Below are 20436 nucleotides of genomic sequence, written 5' to 3'. Positions count from 1 at the left end.
GCGCGCTCGACTGCGAGACGTGCGCATGCGCCATGCCTCGAGCAAACTGCATGTCGTGCGTATCGTGACATTCAATGGAGTCTCTCTCTCTCTCTCTCTCTCTCTCTCTCTCTCTCTCTCTCCGGTTTAAATTAAATAAATTCTCGTTACCAGACCAATTAATCTTTAACAAATACGAATAAAACAAGGAATTCTGCTGCAAAATCTACATTTTTCTAAGGCGCACTTACTGACCTCTGAACATTTACGGAAGCGCATCTTTTACTAAGCAGTTTGCTTTTCTTATTAATTTTCAGTAACAGCCTATCAGTCTGTCATTCATATAGTGCCTTTCACATCTATCTATCTATCTATCTATCTATCTATTATATAGTTACTTTTACTCTATCTATCTATCTACTGAATTGGCCTTCCTCTCTATTTAACAGGACACGAGTGAAATTTCTACATGATTTTACCTAAGGGAGAGGGCCATTACCTGATCCCTTTTCATGATAAGGATTCTTTCAAATCTAAGCTCGGCACTTTGTTTCGTGGCGTCATTCCTCTCACTAAAAGCTCAGTGGAATATGTGAATGATCCCCTTCTCTGAACTCCAACTTGAAAGTAAGTTTTTATTATACTTGAGGGAAACAATGGGTTCAGCTGCTTATTGCAAGGAGCAATTGTCAAGGGAGAGTTAAACTCAATTACTGTAACCATACTGAATAAAAAATACTGCCAAGAACGAAAATACGCCCGGGTACAGACAGCCACTGAATTAAAAAAAATCGACATAAAGCGTATCAAATATTTATTTATCTGGGCAACAAAGGACTATGATACATTGACAGGCATGGGAACTATTGCCAGCACAGCTCTATACAATAACAGCTAAAACGGCTTCCAATCTGGACATTGGACATACAGGATTATCAGATGGTCCCAAACGTAGTGAAGTCCTTTTTAAAGCAAGAAATTAAAACTCCTAAACGTATTCTTAGTATTCTCCTGAAGACAATATCAGTTTATTGCTCTGATGTTCTCTGATGGGGGGAATAAAAAAAAAAACAAACAAAAAAAAAACAAAACAACCAAACAATAGGTGTAAGTTATAATGCTTAGCAAACACACAGAAGGGTCCTTAGAAAAACCACAAAACACTTCAGATTATTTTTTTTTTCAGGGTCTATCTTTTTTGCTCATTTCACTATGAAGGTTATGGAATCATCATCATCACCATCACCATCATCATCATCATCATCATTATTCTCAATAGAAATAAAACTCAAGTTGAATTTCTATTGAATTTGTTCACTTGCTTCAAGGTCGCCTCAACATGCTACAAGAGGGCTAAAATTATTTTATCCTAGAGAAAGACCCCCCAAACCTTTTTTTTTTTTAATTTCTAATACGTTAAAAACCACATGAAGAAGTAACCGAATATTTAAAACCCACTAAAACAGAAGGCAAACGAGATCACCAGATAAATAAAAAAAAAGGTTTCAACAGACGCACCATATTTACAATTCCCATTAAATTACACATAAATAAATATTTACATACAAGAACACTGATTCCCTTATATTAATAAACTCTGAACCGTGTTGAAAGAAAAGTTCAAGTTGGTTGCTTTACCTTGTAAGGGAAAAGTCTACAATTGAAGTCATGACATGGAACTCTTTCGACTTTTTGTTTTGTTTTGTTTTGTTTTCAAGTTTATTCACAATACTGATAAAAATGCATCCTCTTTACCTTCTGCTTATATGGCTACAATCTTTATGTGAGTTATATAATGGAGGCCGAAACTCAGTCCGAAAAAAATAAAAAATAAAAAAAAAAAAAAAACAAAAAGAGCCACCAGAACTTCCGAGGCCGTTTGTGTTTCTCCTTTTTGCGCTTTAATTCGATGCCTCCATGCTCGATTCTCTTTCTGTCCTTCCAAGTGTGTCTTTATTTATTTATTTATTTATTTATTTATTGTTTCTGTAGAAAATGATCAGTCATATTATGTTGATCCATTCATTCCCTGGGACTCCAAAGACGGTGCAGAATAAAAAGAGTTCTGTAAAATCGTGAGCTGGGGAATCGGCGAGTCGTTTAGCTCAATATATATATTTATAGGTTCATATTTCTATGTCCGTAAAAACGGGTCACTTTCTGTGTTTTTCGTCTTTATCTCCACTTTTGGTACTGTTGTCTGTATGACTGTTGGGGTTATTGTTGAGGTACATTTTGTCCATGGCTTTGATAGCCTCGGTAAGATAGTTCTGCAACGCCGTGACTGCTGCGCACATGGCGGGGGTCCCGAAGCCGTGAGAAATTAAGCTGAAGTGGGTCAAACAACTTTGGATTCCAGGCTCCAAGATCGGCTGCGGCCGCGAATTTCCCAAAGGAGATCGATCCTGAGAAAGCAGGTCTGTGAATTCTTTGCAGATTTGTCTGAAAAGGTTAAGGAAAAGGACGTTAGGACTGCGGGAACAGGAACCGGGGGAGCTAATGAGATGACTATTCTGGGGATTGTCAAGTCCACCATTGAAAAGATCCTCTGGTGGACGACGTCAGACATGCATACGGTGAGCTTAAAAATAATGAGGTGCTAACGTGACTGAAAGGCGTTTATACATAAAGTTAGCACCACAACATCATCAACAACAATAATAATAATCATCATCATCGTCATTTCATTTCTAGTTAATTTATTGAAAGTCTCATTTCTACCTTTGCTTAAGCTTTTCATTTCTGCGCAGTAAAAAAAAAAAAAAATTAACACCATCTAAACCGCACATCCGTACGAATTCAAATTACTTTTCACCTTTTATTTTACATTTTCAAAAAAAGGCTCATTTCTTAAAAAAGAGACGTGTCTGAATATCAAAGTGTTGATGAATAATTAACATTGAAACGTACTTTTCGACGTGCTATAAACACGCTGGGCGCACATCTTGACTGTGCAAAGTGCTTTTCATAACGACAGCAGGGTGACAAAATCTTCCACTTACTTTGTAGCCAACAGCATGTTCTTCCTTTGGACTTGTTCGTTGGGATCGCTGTGTTGACGGTTTACATACTCAGCCACCGCCTTGGCCGGGAATTCTGTTTCACAAACGTAACCAAAATCTCGAGCAAGATGGACTGCTTCTCCTAGGAGGGCAAAACAGAGAGAAAATGTGTGGTGGCAGCAGGGTCGCAAACTGCTAATCACAGCACATTTGCACTTTGACAGGGTTCAGCTCATTTGCATAGCCAAACACAATCACGTAGGAAGTTGCGCGAAACAACGTTTCTCAGGGAAATGCGAATAGCTTCCTTCTTTATAGTTATTACACTTAACGGCACGTGAATATAACATAAGGTGCCAGAGCTGTGCAAGAAGGTGGAAATGGCCGTGAACATTCATTACAGGCAGATTCACAAAATAGACCTTCTAAAAAGCGTGCTACTTCAGAGAATTCTCGCTTGATAAAGAAGTGTTTCATTCTGGGAAGGGCTCTTAGAATATGAAGTTGGTTCTTAAGGCTTTGAAAGGTTGCTAAAATGTGGAAAAAAATCTTTATTATATGGTAGGCAATGGAGCAGAGCACAACAGACCAAGAAAACCTGAACTGGGCCTGCATGGTTGTATACAGCAAGAGTCTTTCAAAATCAGGACGCAAGTGTATTTTATAAATCTGCTATTATCTAATCATGATCTCAATAAATAAATAAATGAATGAATAAAAAAATAAACATCACTATGGACACTCCATGTGGATTGGTCTTTAATCCAAAAATGGTCCACCTATGGCACCGATCTGAAGAACCATTGCAGCACCTTCATTTTTTAGGCAGAAAATAGATAGATAGATATTAAAGGCATTATATGATAGATAGATAGATAGATAGATAGATAGATAGATAGATAGATAGATAGATAGATAGATAGATAGATAGATAGATATAGATAGATAGATAGATAGATAGCTAGATAGATAGATAGATAGATAGATAGATAGATAAGAAAGGCACTATAGATAGATAGATAGATAGATAGATAGATAGATAGATAGATAGATAGATAGATAGATATTAAAGGCATTATATGATAGATAGATAGATAGCTAGATAGATAGATAGATAGATAGATAGATAGATAGATAGATAGATAGGATAGATAGATAGATAGATAGATAGATAGATAGATAGATAGATAGATAGATAGATAGATAGATAGATAGATAGATAGATATGAAAGACACTATATAATAGATAGATAGATAGATAGATAGATAGGTAGATAGATAGATAGATAGATAGATAGATAGATAGATAGATAAGAAATCTATCCATTATCCAACCCACTACATCCTAACTACAAGGTCACAGGGGTCTGCTGGAGCCAATCCCAGCCAACACAGAGTGCAAGGCAGGAAGTAAACCCCCAGGCAGGGCACCAGCCCACTGCAGTAGATAAGAAATGCACTATATAATAAAAAGATTAATATGAAAGGCATAATATAGATAGATAGATAGATAGATAGATAGATAGATAGATAGATAGATAGATAGATAGATAGATAGATAGATAGAACTCTAATCATCTCCGGATCAGCAGCGTTCTTATTCTTAGTAATAGTAGTGGTATAACAGTAGTAGTACTACATTTTATTATACGAAACCATTGAAAAATATTAATCCCGTTCTTAATTAATAAATTAATGTATGTTAATTTATATGTTTATTCCTTTTGATTTTCTTTATCTGGGAACTGCCGGCCCCTATCTGTGCATGCCGGCCTGTTTTTGTTGATTTTTCAAGTCTTTGGTTTTAATTTCCTGAACCAGTTGGGTTTTACTGCAGGGCTTCCTGCCATTAGCTGCCGCTCCGGAAGAACGCATGCGCCAATTAGTGCTTCAAAGCCCGAGCCCAGTAACTCGTTTCCATAAAATGGAGAAGATCATAAACAATAAAAGCACTCCAGAAAATAACTGTCCCATCACAAAATAACCGAATACTATTAAAAAAAAAAGAAAGAAAGAAAGAAAAAAAAAAAAGGTCTAGGCCAGTAGAGCAATAAAGAAGAATGAATATTGTGCTTAACATTTACAGCGAGATGATTAACTGGCACCGATGAATCAACTCACGTTTTCACCTTTAATGCCTCCTCACCAAATGCCACTGCAAGTGACAGAAGGCATTTACTCTCCGTGGGTGTGGATTTACAGCATTATTTCCTCTCGTTTGCGTGTGTGTGCATTCAGGTTAACAGTTAAGAAGACAAATATTACTGTGTTCAAAACTCAAAAACTTATAAGATACACTTTGCTTCAAAACGCCTCTTTAATGTAACAGTATTGTAATTTAAATTGCATTTGTTCTCGCTCGTGCTTCCTCAGCATCAGTAATCCCGACCTTATCTTGGACAGAATAAGACAGGCTGGCAGACTTCTTGGTTATAAATAATTTTAAGTATATCTCGCCTATGTGAAATGATTTGTTGTATAATCCGTCAGTTCAATCGCTTTTGTTTGCTCGAATGATACCTGGGATACTAAATAATACTCGGATATGCTGTTCATGAAACTCAAAAGCAGGTAGCACAGTTTAAGCAATTTCGATATTTAATAAGGTGCACCTTACCTTCTACTAGTGACGTCAGAAGGGTAACGTTGGCAGCTTTTCGTCTTCCGGCGGGCAGATTTAAACCGATCTTGTCCAGTTTTTCTCGTAAGGATCTTCCACCGTTTTTCGATTTAGCCCTGAAAGTTCAATAGTAAACATTTTAAACGAGGAATTCTATTCTGAGAAAGGATTCTACTTCCAGAATGAATAACACATATAACATTAAGTAAAGGGTGCCCTAGTGGTTAAGGCTTTGGACTGCAAACCCTGAAGCTGTGGGTTCAAGTCCGGCTACTAAGACCGTGTGTGACCAGGAGCAAGTCACGTCAACCTGCATGTGTGCTTCAATTTAAAAGATAAAAAAACGACCAACTGCATCTCAAATGTTAGTCACCTTGGATAAAAGCATCGGCCAAGTAATAAGTAATGACAGATATGAAAGGCAATATATAGTGGATGGATAAGGCTTTCTTAAATTCATATAAGGCGCTCCAAAAGCTGCGATTTATTTGTCTTATATCGTCTTAAAGAATTGCCTCAGGATAAACACCTTAACCTACTCTGTCACCAAAAAATGTATATGTAATAATAATAATAATAATAATAATAATAATAATAATAATAGAATTGATTTACATAGCGCATTTCACAGTGAAAAAAGATTTGTAATAAAAATAATAATAGTTATAATACATTTATTATATAACACCTTGGCTTTTACATGCAGGTGGCACATGAGAGTTTTGCAATAATAATAATAATAATAATAATAATAATAATAATAATAATAATAATAATAGAACTCTGAAAATAGTGTGCTTGTTAGATTTACTGGCAAATTTAATTTGATTTGATATGAGTCAATATGAGAATTTAGTATAAACCTCGTCTAGAATTGGTTTCCTAAACAATTGGATTGTAGATAATTATTAGCAGTAGTAGTAGTATTGCATGACTCCTCTATATCACATGCACGCATTAGCATGGGAAAGGCGCTAAATAAATACATGTATTATTAATTATTCTTTTTGTTGTTGGTGGTGGTGTTGGTATTATTCACATTCACCAACATATATAATTTAACATATATGGCTTATTTCAGCTGTGCTGGGAAAATTATTATTATTATTATTATTATTATTATTATTATTATTATTATTATTATTGGTGTTGGTGGTGCTGGTAATGTTAACATTCACCAACATTACATAACTTAACTCAGGCAAGCAGGGGGCAAGAGCTTATATCAGCAGCGCTAGGCAAAGCAAGGAAACAGCTTTTGTAAGGAAACTATTTTATTATTATTATTATTATTATTATTATTATTGCTGTTGTTGTTGTTTGTTTCTTTATATATTTTAAATGATATCGTCCAACTCAGCCACAGAAAGCAAGTCCTGCTGCAGCCCACCATGCAGCACCTCGAACGTGTCTTACCTTCTGAGAACTCCACCCAGCAGAGACGCGTTGAGGCACTCAGGCGGCGAGAGGCGTCTCTGCACTTCCGCCACGGTGACCTTGTACTTTGATGTGGAGCTGAGCAGGGAGAGTCGACCCGGAACTGAACAGAACACCTCGTTTGGGTTTACCACACCACCGAAGAGCCCGTCCTTGTTGACCGGGACGGCGGACACTGCGCTGTTTTTGGACACTGACACGGGACCTGCGAAAGAGCACAAAAGAATTAGCCGATCGCTCGTTTTGGGTGTGTGGAAACAAAAGGGGGCGTGACTGTCGGGCGGCGGGAAGACGACTGTACAGAGACGTGCGCTGCACTATACAGTAACAGCCACAGCACAACACAACATAACTTAACACAGTCCAACCAACAATAAATTACAACGAAAACACAGACAGTGGCATGCCAAGCTCCGGGATCCCTTCTTTAACGCGTCCTATGTCTCCTGCAAGTGACAGATCACATCTGTATTTTTGAACGATAAAAATCTGAGTGCGAATCTGCATTTCCACATCCTGAAGACAATCCGTCATGTGGCTTACATAATGCAATATTTGGCTACTTGTAACTTGAGCACTGATCCGTGTTTGTGAATGAAAAAAACGCGGAACATCTTTCTATTTGTCTGTATTATTTGGCAGATCCATTCAACACACACTGCTAGTCTATGCATTTATGTCTTGGTGAGGATATACGAAGACAAAGGGACTGGCTCTGTGTGCAGCGTATATTATTACTGAATCTATCTATCTATCTATCTATCTATCTATCTATCTATCTATCTATCTATCTATCTATCTACAAAAATACTCATGTATTGAATAATATATTAAAGGTTTCATGAGAACGGTGCCATAGGGGAACCATCCTAAAAAAAAGATCCATATGAAGGTTCCAAGAAGAACCTTTTCTATTTAGACCAATAACAGTTAGTTAAATTGCGTCTAATTAAACAGGTATGTTTGTCTATCAGGTTTATGCTTTTTTTTTTTTTTTTGCAGAGACGATTACCGTAATTTCTGTTCTTCTCCTACATGTGGTATCCATGCTGTTCACACCAGTGTCCGATATCAACTAATCGATAAGAACACATCATGTTTTACAGATAAAATGGTAGAAACCTGTATAATAATGCCATGTTAGGCACTGCAACATCGGCTTGTAATAAAGCTGAACAGATCCGCTTTACTTTGAAATTTTGTGTGCAGTGTTATTCAGTAATGTCCATGCAAAGTAAGTATAATTTAAAAGTAAAACACAATATGCGCTTGATTTAAGAGAGACAAATGTGACACACTTCTTTTTTTCCAAACCCTAATGAAATGCCAGCTTCATCTGCAGATAGCCCTGGCACATGGCATTATAAAATGATACATTATAGAAAGAAAGAAAGAAAGAAAGAAAGAAAGAAAGAAAGAAAGAAAGAAAGAGAAAAATGAAAAAAGGCCACCTCAGTCCTAACAGACGACCAGCATGCAATCCTAACTAATCATTCATTTTTAATGTTAAAGAACAATTCTTGTGACAGAAGCAGAAAGCACAATAAGTAACATTTTTTGAAGATTGAAAAGTCAAACCCGTGACATGGAATGAATTTGTAATTATACGCACACACATACACACTCACACACACACACACAGACAAAAAGAAAACCAGCAACACGGAAGTGTTCGGCGATAACACAGCGCCTTTTACCAAAGACACATACATGGTTTTATCAAATAATAATAATAATAATAATAATAATAATAATAATCTTAGAGTACTAAAACGTGCAATCTGTACAGGATCTATCTGTCATAGAATAATAATACTGCATAATATGCATAAACTGAATATGATGCAGTTTAAAGTACGTTCGATAGGTGTTCATATCTATGTAGCTACAGTATGTATTATATGGTGGCCTTCATATCTATCTATCTATCTATCTATCTATCTATCTATCTATCTATCTATCTATCTATTATTCGGCATTTTCAAGTCAGACCCAGTAATATTGGTATTTTATGAATGTACGTCCTGGTGAGGATATCCTAAGACAAAGGGACTATCACTTTTGGATAGATCACTTGTGACATTAATAGCTCAGGGGAGGCTAATAGAGACAATAGGAGTTAAACGAACTCTTGAGATTACTAATATAAGAGCCAATTATCATGTCGACGTGGAAAGAGCATCTCTTAAGATTTATTCTCCGCACATTTAATTTGACTTGACAAAAGCTCTACGCGGGGGAAAAAATTAAACAATAAACTTGCTCGTGTACACAGGTTTGGTTTAAGAGTTGCAACATCGTTTCAACGTTGTGTCCTTCCTTCATCGAGAATGACAGACTGCGCTGTTTTATTGCCATACATAACAGGAGTTAAAAAGTGTCTGCTCGGTCCATTAAAAAAAGAAAGGTGTCCTTTTCTTTCTCTCTCTCTCTGCCTTTCTCTCTGTGTGTCTCTCCTGTATAATAGATAATCGGAAATTACACATCCAAAATAATTTCGTACGTTTGTTATACACTGTGAAATGGTGTAACCATCGCCAGAACAATGAGTCGTTACATTTTATTCCTAGTCAGGAGAAAGGGAGCTTGAAAAGAATGCGGAGCCTCCGTTTCAAATGCCTTCCCGTACACGTCTAGCTCTTCTCCGGCCAGTCCGTGTAAAGAATGCCGCAGAACATTCGAATCTTCCACATCTAAGCCTTCCACTCGGCGTCCTCTAAACAGTTGATTTATTTCTTTGCTAAACATATTTTGTGTACCACATAACAGCGCGCCACTATTCTGGCGAAGCTCAAACAAATTCTGCTTTTGTTTGGCTGAATATTTATGCGCACATCTGTCTTTTCTAACGCTGCCTGGCTGGCCCGTATTTTGAGAGTTTAGGACTCGCAGAGAGCCTCATGGATCGCCTTCATCATGTAGAAACACGTTTGGTATTCCGAGGGAAATAACTTACCTTTCTTAATTACAGTTTGGTCTGGGATGTTAATGCCTTGATCGTCAACATGCTGTAACAGAATATAATTGAACAATGTTAATGGCAGAATTCATTTGAAGAACAACTGTCAGTGCATTAAAAAAAAAAAAAAGTTATCTGGGTGTGAATATCATTTAATAATTTTGGGAATGTATTGTTCAGTTTAAATGAAATATTAAACGTCACACAATGTTTAAACATTAGCGCTGGTGTTACTTTGATAATATTCAGATAACTTCATCGTTTTTCAGTGGTGAAGTAGAATAATACAAACCCCCACCCCACCCCCCCACCCCTCCCCCGTTATGAAAATAACAAGAACAGAAAGAATACGTCTGCTGCTATTTTAAACAATGGAAAGAGCACCGAAAACGGGACTCCTGCACTTCTCAAAAAAAAAAAAATAAATAAATAAAAACCCTCTGTGCCTTAAATTTATGTTCGTGCTAATTGTGACTGATCTCTATGATTCCTGGTGGATTGTGCTAACCTGCTCCAGTACAGCTTTTATTATACTCCATCCTCACATCTGTGACTTGCCTAAAGTGCTTTTCAATGCGAACTTAATTAAAACAAGGAAAGGAATAGCAAAGCCACTGAGAAGCGTTTATGTTCAAAAGCGCTCAGCTACGGGGCGCAAGCAGCGCGGCGCGAGGTGGAAAACACAAGAAAAGCAGAGCATTTGTAAAGCTCACTCCAAACACCTAATATTTCATTAACAATAAGCACAACGACTTTCTTTCTTTCTTTTTTTATAATGATAATTGCAGCATTCCAAACGCCAGCGTGTTCAGATGTCTTTCAACAGACTCGTTTTAATACAAACTCCTCAAGTCTGCTCGGGGTTCAGCCACGGGTATAAAAAGCACAAGATGCCAACAGAATCCTTAAGAAGTGTGCGTGCGTGTAAATGCGTGCAGACAGACGCGTCTGAATCCGTTTACATTATAGAAGTATACGTGAAATAAAGATCCCCCCCATTGTACACATTTATGTACCTGAGTGCTCGCATTATGGGCATCGAGCTCAGCTTCTCGACCAGACGCGTGTGCGACATGAGGGTCATTTCTGCCGAGCTTTCTTTCTTATTTACATTCTTTTTATTTTTTCCTATTTTGCTTTCTGTGTCCGGGTTTTTTTTTTTTTTAAAAGCCTTTCACCGCCGTTTTCAAACGGTCTTTCTGCAAAACGACGGCGCTTAGGCACAGATTTACATACAGAAAACAGTAACAGAAAATGCAAAAGCAGGCACTATTTGCATATTTGTATTTAGGGCTGTGACAAGTTAATAAAAAGAAAAATCATATTCTTCTTTGAAAGTTATAAAGATAGGAAATTAAGGAAGGTTGAAATTAAACTAAGAACGTGTGTCCGGTTTCTCTATATGATTAGGAAACCGGGCCATTCCTACAGATCCAAATAGATTTAGTCAAACGGCAATTTATTATTATTATTATTATTATTATTATTATTATTATTATTATTATTATTATTATTATTGCTGTTCTTGTTGTTATTGTTATAGCAATAGTAGTAATATTTAACAATTTGTTAAATATAACACGTTAATTTTTATATAACATACGAGCTCGGTCTCCCCTCAATTTTCAGATTTCTAACGTTCTTGTTATTATGTGTCTTTTCAGAGGCATTTCTGGCCATTTTCTAAATTCAAAGCTTCATTATGAAGGTTGATAGCGGAATTATTGATCAGATATGAAAAGCTGGAGCTGCCCCTGCTAGCAGAATTTTGAAAGTGATTTTTTTTTTAAGTGACATTTTTGTTTTGAATCCTTCGAAATGCGCCGGTGGTCCCCACTTTAACATGCTGGTAAACCCCTTGCATGTGTGTGTCACAAAATGATTACCTGCTTGTTGACCTGCGAATTAATTCAAGTAAAATATATTTAAGCCCTACCTTGTGTTCTGTTCATTAAAACTTCCATTGCCATTTAAAGCACAAGAGGAATTTTAACCTGCTGCATCTTCCAAAATCAACCCGAGAAATGTTTGGGATCGGGGGACATGCTGGTGCGTGGCATCCATACCTGCACGTCTTCCAAGGAGTGTATTCCATGGTGAATTGGGATGGACTCGACCAGCCCAGAGTCGGGGAGCAGGACCTCCGGTCGTCGGTAATCCCTGCACAGCTGGTGAGGTAGCCCGCGGTGTTGGTGCAGTAAACTGGCCTCCTGACTCGTCCGCTGTCCTGGCCAGCCGGGGTGCTGCGGCTGCGGCTGGGCGTGGATGCTGTTGAGGGAGTAGTGGTCGTTGACATGAGAGTAAGGGTCCTGGGATTGAGGGTAGATCGGTTGATAAGGCGGTGGGAAGTAGGGAGGCTGGAAGTCGGAGTTTGGAGTGTGAGAAAGCGGAGGAGCGCTGGTGTAGGGGGACTGGCCCACGGTCCCCAGCTGAGGTAACCTCGCCGTCCCGTTGCCGGTGCCATCGTGACGATCCTGACAAACAAAATTGCAGAAGATCAACATAAAAATAAGTCACATCAGCGCCGTAATTGGCACAAATACACTTTGATGTTTTTGATAGAATTCTTAAAACGGCAAAACATCACAAACCATTTTAATCCAATTTGGAGTCGTGGAGGGTGAAATGTTACTCTTTTTTTAATTTTATAATTCTGAACTTCTCAGATGCATTAGAATTTAACTATACTTGAAAACAAATATATATATATATATATATATATATATATATATATATATATATATATATATATATATATATATATATATATATATATATATACACACAAGTTATTGCCTGCATATATATAGACAGGCTGCACATAAAAAAAAACCTGGAACGATTTTAGAGAATTTAACAAAAGGAGCACATCTACACATAAAACGAAGCAGAGGTCTTCTGCACGATAACAATTATTACAGCAAAGGCTTGGTCTTCTTAAATGTCTTTTATTTAACGTTATCAGAGTTATGTCATTACGCGTCAAAAAATATTGGAGAGAAAATCCAAATTCCGATTTGCGTTTGAAAAAATTCAAAGGCTGCACACACATTCAGAAAACGGCACGTCCAGTCTTAAGCGAATACAATTCTTTCTACACACTCTTGGTAAGCCATGTCATGCGAATACAAACTGGATATTTTTTTTTTATTAATATCGGTTTTCTCGTTGTCATTTTTTAATACATAATAACAATGCTGCAAATAAAGGTACAAAAAGATAGAAAATTGGAACTTACCATAGCTGAAAAACTGTGCACTAACATCTGCGAAGCGAATCGGACAATTCAAGGCGTGAAATGAGATAATTGAAATATATATATAGGCTATATATTTCAATATATATATATATATACAACTATATATATATATATATATATATATATATGGAAACACGGAAATAGATTGGAAAAAAAAAATCAAAATGCCCAGCTTTAGCTTAGGATTTCAAAAGAGAAAACCACGAAGGAATCATTTGCACAACGAAAGTACAATAATCCATTAGAATTTGGAGACAATCCTGAAGCCCGTCATTTGGTTGTTGTAGTTTTTTTTATTATTCGTATTTTTTTTTTTTTTTTTTTATTCTCGGTGTGTTTAAAGTTTCTTGTATCCTTTATTCCTGGTATCCTTTTCTTGTTGGCTCTGTCACAGAGCAGCTACCTCGTTTGAGTTCATAATAGTGCAGAGCCGTTTCTTCCCCTGGACCCCTAATAGCAGATATTCATGACTATTAATATTACACGAATACTTAATATGGGAAGAATGGTCGGAAATCGAGCGTGAAGCGAGGAAGCAACTCAAGGCAGAGTCTCTCCTAAATGACGTCCATTGAATAAAGAATCAGTGTATCTAATCAGAGATGGAGAGAGAGAGAGCGAGAGAGAGCGAGAGAGAGAGAGAGAGAGGTGGGGGCGAGGGAGACAAAAAGAAGGGACATTCTTCTGCGTCTGACGAATCACAGAGAAGGGGGGACATTTTAAAAGGTTCCAGGGCACTCAAAAGTGAAAGAAAAACAGAATGAGAGAGGGAGACGAAGGGAGGGTGGACATCAACACACAGAGGGAGAGAGAAAGAGAGAGAGACAGAAAATGAAGGAAACAATAGGCACCTCCGATTCTTGCGAAAATCCGCCAAAGACGAGGGGCATCTCGAGTGGCACCGTTTTGTCGTTCGGAGAGAGGCTCTCCGCGCTGGCCGGCCCCGTGCTTTTCGTCTCCGCTTCAGGAGATCCGAGCCTCGTGTCTCTATGCGCTTCGCTGGCCGTCTGATCCATTTGCTCGGTGTGTTAAAAGTGACTCGACACTTTTTTTTTCTCTCCCTTTCCTTTTTTTTCAAAATTTTAGCCGTGCAGTGTAGAAAAGCTCCAGAGGACTCATTCGTTTCCGCACACGCTGTTAACTTCTTCCGAAAGCCTGGGCTGACTTTCCTCCTTTTCTCCCTCACTCCCGCTCTACCTCTCAGCCCAAACAATGAATGCCCCCTTTTTTATCGTTTTAACTTGACTTGCTGGCCCAGTACTCACACCAGCGGTTACTCATAACACTGTAGAGTTGTATTTAACAAATCAAACAAGGCCGGTAAAACGAATCCAAGCATGAAGAAAGTGAAAGCAGCCCAGAACCGTCCCTTCTAGCCTCTCGTCTGCGTGGTCTTCCCAGCTCCTGGCGCAAACCCGTCTGACTGGCTGTGCAACTCCTAAACAACTCCCAAAATATTGCACGCTTTCCATATCTGCTGACTGAATAGGCTTATAATAACAACAATCACGGTTTCCTGTTCTCAGAAGCGAGCTCCTTAAACTTTGGGCTGCATATGCATGTCCATGCGCGAGCCGCCCTCACGTCTGTGAAAAGTCCTGATCTTAACAAGCACGCCGTCAAAATCCGTGATTTGGACTCAAAGCTGCTTTACGTTGGCACCGAGCTTTACTTAAATGTTAGCACCTCCTGATTAGACATTAAATATGCCATGTGGGTAAATAATGGAGTGCCGAGAAAAAATAAATAAATAAAAATAAGTGTCCAGTTTTGTTCTGTTCTTCAGTGTCCTGCACGAATTCAGAATTATTCCCTATTAAACGGACTGCTTTACACCGAGAGCTTCACTAGTTATTTGCATCGCCTTAATTTTACATTTATTTAATCCACTCCCTGTAAAGGCAAATAAGAAGTTTTGCTTAGCTCGCTGACAAATATTTCCATTTTAATTCGTTTAATATGTATATATTTATTTATTTTATTTTTTTGCAGACAATATAATTAAACGGTATTTTAAAACAGTTGATTGAATTTGCATTTAAAGTTTAAATGAAGATGCAGATGGGGTTGAAGTGGTAAAAATTGCAAACATAATCCGTTTTTTAATTGTATTAATCCGTTGTTTTTGCTTATGTAGATTAAAACATTAATCATCAAAATGCAAAACGTTTAATCAAAACGAACTTAAATAATAATAATAATAATAATAATAATGTAGTCGTTTGAGCAATCAAAATAACCTTTTCTTTTTCTTTTCTTTTTTTTTTTTTTAAACCAAACGCTATTTCGTCTGTAGTTGGATGTCCTGCTCCACCCGAGTCATTTGTGATGACCGTTCGCTTACCTCGCAGTCTTCGTACTTAATATTATCCGTTAATTTCCAGAGCATTTTCATGGGTCGCTCGTGGCGGCACTTCACGGTCCCTTCCTCGTGTTTTGTAAAGTGGCTGCTGTGTGTTTTGCTGTCGCCGCCACTGCCGCTGCCGCTGCACAGCCAGGCTGATTTTCTGCGCTCGCTCGTGTCTGCGCTCTGAGATCTCCCTCTAATGGCCGAAGTGGTAGACGTTGCTCACGACTATAATAACACTGTGATACCCTCATTAGCATATCTGCAGAGTCTCGACTGTGATTCCCACAGAGCCAACGCCAGTGGTCACAGGTGCACCCCTTTCAGCATCATTTTGAAAAGCCACCCCAGATATGAAATAATAATAATAATAATAATAATAATAATAATAATAATAATAATAATAATAATAATAATAAAGCGACCGGGCAGTTATGTGATTAAAAAATACACATGTTTGTTGAATAAAAAGTGCGTGTTCTTAATGGTGGTTTCTATGAATTCCACCGGATTATCCGCTATAATCTGATCGTCAGTGTCACACACGCACAGACGCGCGGCATTGCTTTCTCAATTACCCCCGATGCACATCAGACCACATCACATAAGGACCACACATCTCTGGGCACTATCTGTGACAAGAAATGAACAGCGAGGGTCTGCTGCATGTTTAGGCAGACTGTAACCGTCATCCGTTATTCCGTGCTGACCTCAAACCGTCGCAGTTTATCATAAAAGCTCCGCGTATTAAAACAGACAAACAAATAAATACCGAGCACTGGATGATCTCGCGATTGAATGTCACAAGCTATCCCTGCAATGCATCAAAAAGTGTTACATTTTCTAGTTGAAGATAAAAAGGCATCTTCATCAACTTAATAATAAAAATAAATAAATAAATAAACACTGCCTAATCATAAAATCCATTTGTCCGCCTTCTGCTAAATGAAAGGCAAATCTGTTTAAATTCAAATGAGTTTCAGATTTTCCTATTTTATTTATTGTGTATCGTATTACTTGTTGTGATTATTAATAATTTTGCGTTAAATGAGGCAAGCTTCTCAATTTTCCAGTCGCGTACAAATAACAATAAGCCGTTATTATCATTTTGAAAACGTTTAAAGTATATTTTATTCCTGTGGTGATTATTCATTAATGTAGTTCTTGCTTCAATAAACAAGTGCTATTTTAGAGAAGGACGTGTTTTACGAGAGCGTTGCATTTGTGTCTGTTATGATGGCGCGTATTCAGCTTATTATACTTTACTGATACTCGGCAACGCTAATCGACCCTCCGCTTAAGCGCGCTTCTTAATAAATTGCTCTGCTGCGGTCCTCATTCCGCCACCTCCACAATTAAATGAGATCAAATGTGATTTTCACCTCCCCACGCCACACGTGCGCCTTTAAATATCAAAAGTAAACTGTTGGTTTACCCACACTGGGCTTAGAACGGCGTCCATGGCGATTGTGTCGGCTACTGTTCATTAGTCATTTAGCTTCTCGTTTACTATTGAGGGTCATCGTCAAGCTCAAGTCAGGCGAGGCAGAGTCTTTAACGTGAATAATTAACACAACAAAAATAACAACTTTAAATCTGAAAGGCGTCCTAGAAGAACGAGTGCTCATTAAATGCAGCCGGCACCCTGGGATGGTCTCTCGGAGTGAGCGGCCGCCACTGCTAGGCGTTGTCCGGCTTTGAGCTCCATTAGCATTTTTGGTGGGGTAACGCCAGGACCTGTTGTTTTACATGTCAGCCTTCGCTCTTCTTCTCTTTATTTTCCTTCACGAAATAAAGATCGCTATCTGAAAGTGTAAAAGGCCATCTGGTACACTGGAACAAATGACAATTTAGTGTTCACAAAATCTACCAAACAATATAAAAAGAAAGAATGAAAGAAAAAGAAGGCGAGCGGCTCTTGTGTACTGTAACGTAGTGAGGCACCGTAGAATGGTATGTATTGGAATGAAGTGTGCGGTGAAACACACGAAAATAAACCGAGGCCGCCAGGTACACCTGGCAAAGGCAAAGGCTCTCCGGCCGGGTCCCGCGGATTTAGTTGTGCATAAGACTTGAACGCAACTAAGTGAAAGACCGAAAAGCTTTCTATCTTGATTTACTTCTTCCAAAATTACTTAAAAAAAATTATCCTGCCACCTCTTAGAACAGGAACCATTTAAAGTGTTTTGTACAAAGTCCACTCACTAATTCAGAGAAGACATTGGGCGTGCAACCTTCCACTCCTGAACTCCTTTCATTCCCTCACTGCGCACACGTATGCTGCACAAAAGACATTAATCAAGAAAAATCAAAATGGAAGAAAAACTTGAAGGGTTAGGAAAACACTCTCGTTAAGAGCATCTCCGTAAAGGGGTTCGTGTTTTGTGCATTTACAGCAAAAAAAAAAAGGAAAAAAAAAAGTTCAGTTATAGTAATCCGGACTCTACTGGTAGTATCACTATAGGACATAATTACTGTCATTAATGGGGAGGGGGCTGTCTGTGTCAGCAGTGGTCGAGTTAGAAGGAGGAAGAGCTGTGACAGTAGCGAGAGCAAGTTAAGTGACACTTTAAAATGAGCAAAGAGTTTTAGGGCAAAAATGACTTGGCGAGACTTCAGCAATGCAGCGCAGCCTACATATAGAGGCAGACATTTACATGTGTTTGAACAGAGAAATGTACGGATAACTAGCTAGTCGTAGATAGATAGATAGATAGATAGATAGATAGATAGATAGAAATATAGATTATCTGTTATATTATTAACATAGAGTGAAAGGAACTAGAAAACAGATAGAAAGAGATTATCTGTTATATAGTGACTATCTATCTATCTATCTATCTATCTATCTATCTATCTATCTATCTATCTATCTATCTATCTATCTATTTTATAGTCTATATCAATAGTGCAATATGTATTTAGATGGATAGATTACTATCATCACATAAATATACACCCTAAAATAGCCTAATAGATTGATATATTGATAGGTATATACTGCGTAAATTGATAGAAATATTGTAAATATATAACAGTAGAGCAAGAGATTATATATTTTGTGTAGAGAAATAGATACACAGATTTGTAGATCTCTCTCTCTCTCTCTCTCTCTCTCTCTCTCATATATATATATATATATATATATATATATATATATATATATATATATATATATATATATATATATATATATATATATATAGTATGTGTGTGTGTGTGAATAAATGTATGTATATATGATACAATAGGTCAATAGATTGCTACACAGATATTTTTACTGAACATACAAATAGCCTTTTTTCCTCACTACAGAATTACTTAACGAGAAAAATATCTAAGTCTACAAGGACTACGCAAAGTTTCACTTTTCTGTGTTTGCCAGCGTGAAAGTTAAAACGCATATATTGTTCAAAATCACCTGCCACCTTCACTGTGAATTTATTTGTAAAATTTTTACCGCTGAACTATGCCTCAAAATGTTTATAAAGCAATCCATGCTGAGCCCATTTTGATCTTAACAGAAGACGGGGATCCAAATCATTCACAAAGGAACGAACTGCCAAATAGTTCAATAACGAGTCATTTCAGAGTAGCTAAGATCGCTGTGCTGTTTACTTACAAACATAAAAACGGTTTTCATCTATCTATCTATCTATCTATCTATCTATCTATCTATCTATCTATCTATCTAATGCAGTGTTTTAATATTTTTGTGTATATACCTAAAGTGCCTATTAATGTATCTAAATGTAAATATAGGAATGTGAATCATTAAACAGATCAACTTAACCGAGCAAATAACACCCTGGGGGACTGTTTGGGAACAATTGTGACGGGCCAAGGGTACAAAATCGATCGCCCCAAGTGAAGAATTTAGATCAAATTGGAAAATACAAACAAATATATGATGTAGTATTCTCTTTGCGTTTATTACATATCTTTAACATAACGTCTTTCCTCTATCTATCTATCTATCTATCTATCTATCTATCTATCTATCTATCTATCTATCTATCTATCTATCTATCTATCGGTGGTTCCGTCCGGCCATTCCTGTCTTCTGTTTTTAAGGTAAACGGCCTTTTGTCTTGTACTTCACGTAGCCCCCCGTGCCCGCCCGCGCACTCCCTCTTGTATTTTGCGTACTTCGTCTTGCTGGGTTGAAACCTGCGGCGGTCACTTCGTTGGCCACAAACACGAAGGCGTGCTGACTCCCGGATTCTGACTGAATGGACTCCCTGCAGCCGACGGTGTTTTTTTTGGGGGTGGTTACGTGGGTTCGACGTTTACCTGGTGCGTGACGATTAATGACCGTCAATTCACTAAGGGTTCTCGTTAAAGTAAACTTGTGCTGCTTAGCACATTTAGGAATGAGGCCGACTCGTCGTTTCTTAAATGAGTTAATACAACAGCTTTGTGTTGTCAATACCTACGACTTGCAAAGCAGATTTGTGAAAATGGCCTCATTATGCCTTGAAAGTGAGAAGTGATAAACGTTGGCAGTCGCCGAAGTGTAACAATCAACCATGCTCACAAAAGAGAGAGAATACAGCACCTATATTTAACATCCCCTCCAAAGCAACAGAGCGTCGATAATTACTGAAGTATTTGCACAACAAATCCTCTTGAATCCACTGTAATTAAAAGGCACGTACCTGCCAATCTCCCATTTTTGCAAGTATTGACATTTTCTCGCTGCTCTATACTCTACTGTACTGATCATGCACTGTGTGGCCTCAGTGATCCCTCTGATCTCTTACACAATTTCTCCGTTTACCTGCACAGGAACATCTCACCTGGTCATAAAAAGAAGGGTGCCACCCGAGTGCG

The 20436-nt window shown here is 37.9% G+C and overlaps 1 protein-coding gene across 4 annotated transcripts; it reads right to left on the bottom strand.

The window, feature by feature from the left end:
• Positions 1–776: 776 nt before the first annotated feature.
• tfap2a (transcription factor AP-2 alpha) lies at positions 777–20383 on the bottom strand. 4 transcript variants are annotated; one of them, XM_039754030.1, is made up of 7 exons: positions 20262–20383; positions 12064–12471; positions 9995–10046; positions 7018–7243; positions 5599–5717; positions 2982–3123; positions 777–2421 (listed from the first exon to the last, which is right to left on the bottom strand). In XM_039754030.1, exons 1-7 carry the CDS (start codon positions 20292–20294, stop codon positions 2133–2135), a joined length of 1269 nt encoding a protein of 422 aa, XP_039609964.1. In that variant the 5' UTR covers positions 20295–20383; the 3' UTR covers positions 777–2132. The 4 variants fall into 4 exon arrangements, with proteins under 4 accessions (XP_039609964.1, XP_039609967.1, XP_039609963.1 ...); XM_039754033.1 differs by lacking the exon at positions 20262–20383 and adding an exon at positions 15601–15801; XM_039754029.1 differs by lacking the exon at positions 20262–20383 and adding an exon at positions 14108–14703.
• Positions 20384–20436: the final 53 nt, after the last annotated feature.

This window comes from Polypterus senegalus, chromosome 5 (genome assembly GCF_016835505.1).
Source record: "Polypterus senegalus isolate Bchr_013 chromosome 5, ASM1683550v1, whole genome shotgun sequence".
In the NCBI taxonomy this organism is placed as follows: Eukaryota; Metazoa; Chordata; class Cladistia; order Polypteriformes; family Polypteridae; genus Polypterus; species Polypterus senegalus.
The sequence above is the reverse complement of the archived record's forward strand: the minus strand, read 5'-3'. Positions and strand labels throughout refer to the sequence as shown.

Coding starts and splice junctions, on each gene's coding strand:
- tfap2a (XM_039754029.1), bottom strand. CDS start 14,272: ATGGATCAGACGGCCAGCGAAGCGCATAGAGACACGAGGCTCGGATCT. Junction 12,472..14,107: donor GATTTTCGCAAGAATCGGAG/GTGCCTATTGTT, acceptor TTTGTTTGTCAG/GATCGTCACGATGGCACCGG. Junction 10,047..12,063: donor ACTCCTTGGAAGACGTGCAG/GTATGGATGCCA, acceptor ATTCTGTTACAG/CATGTTGACGATCAAGGCAT.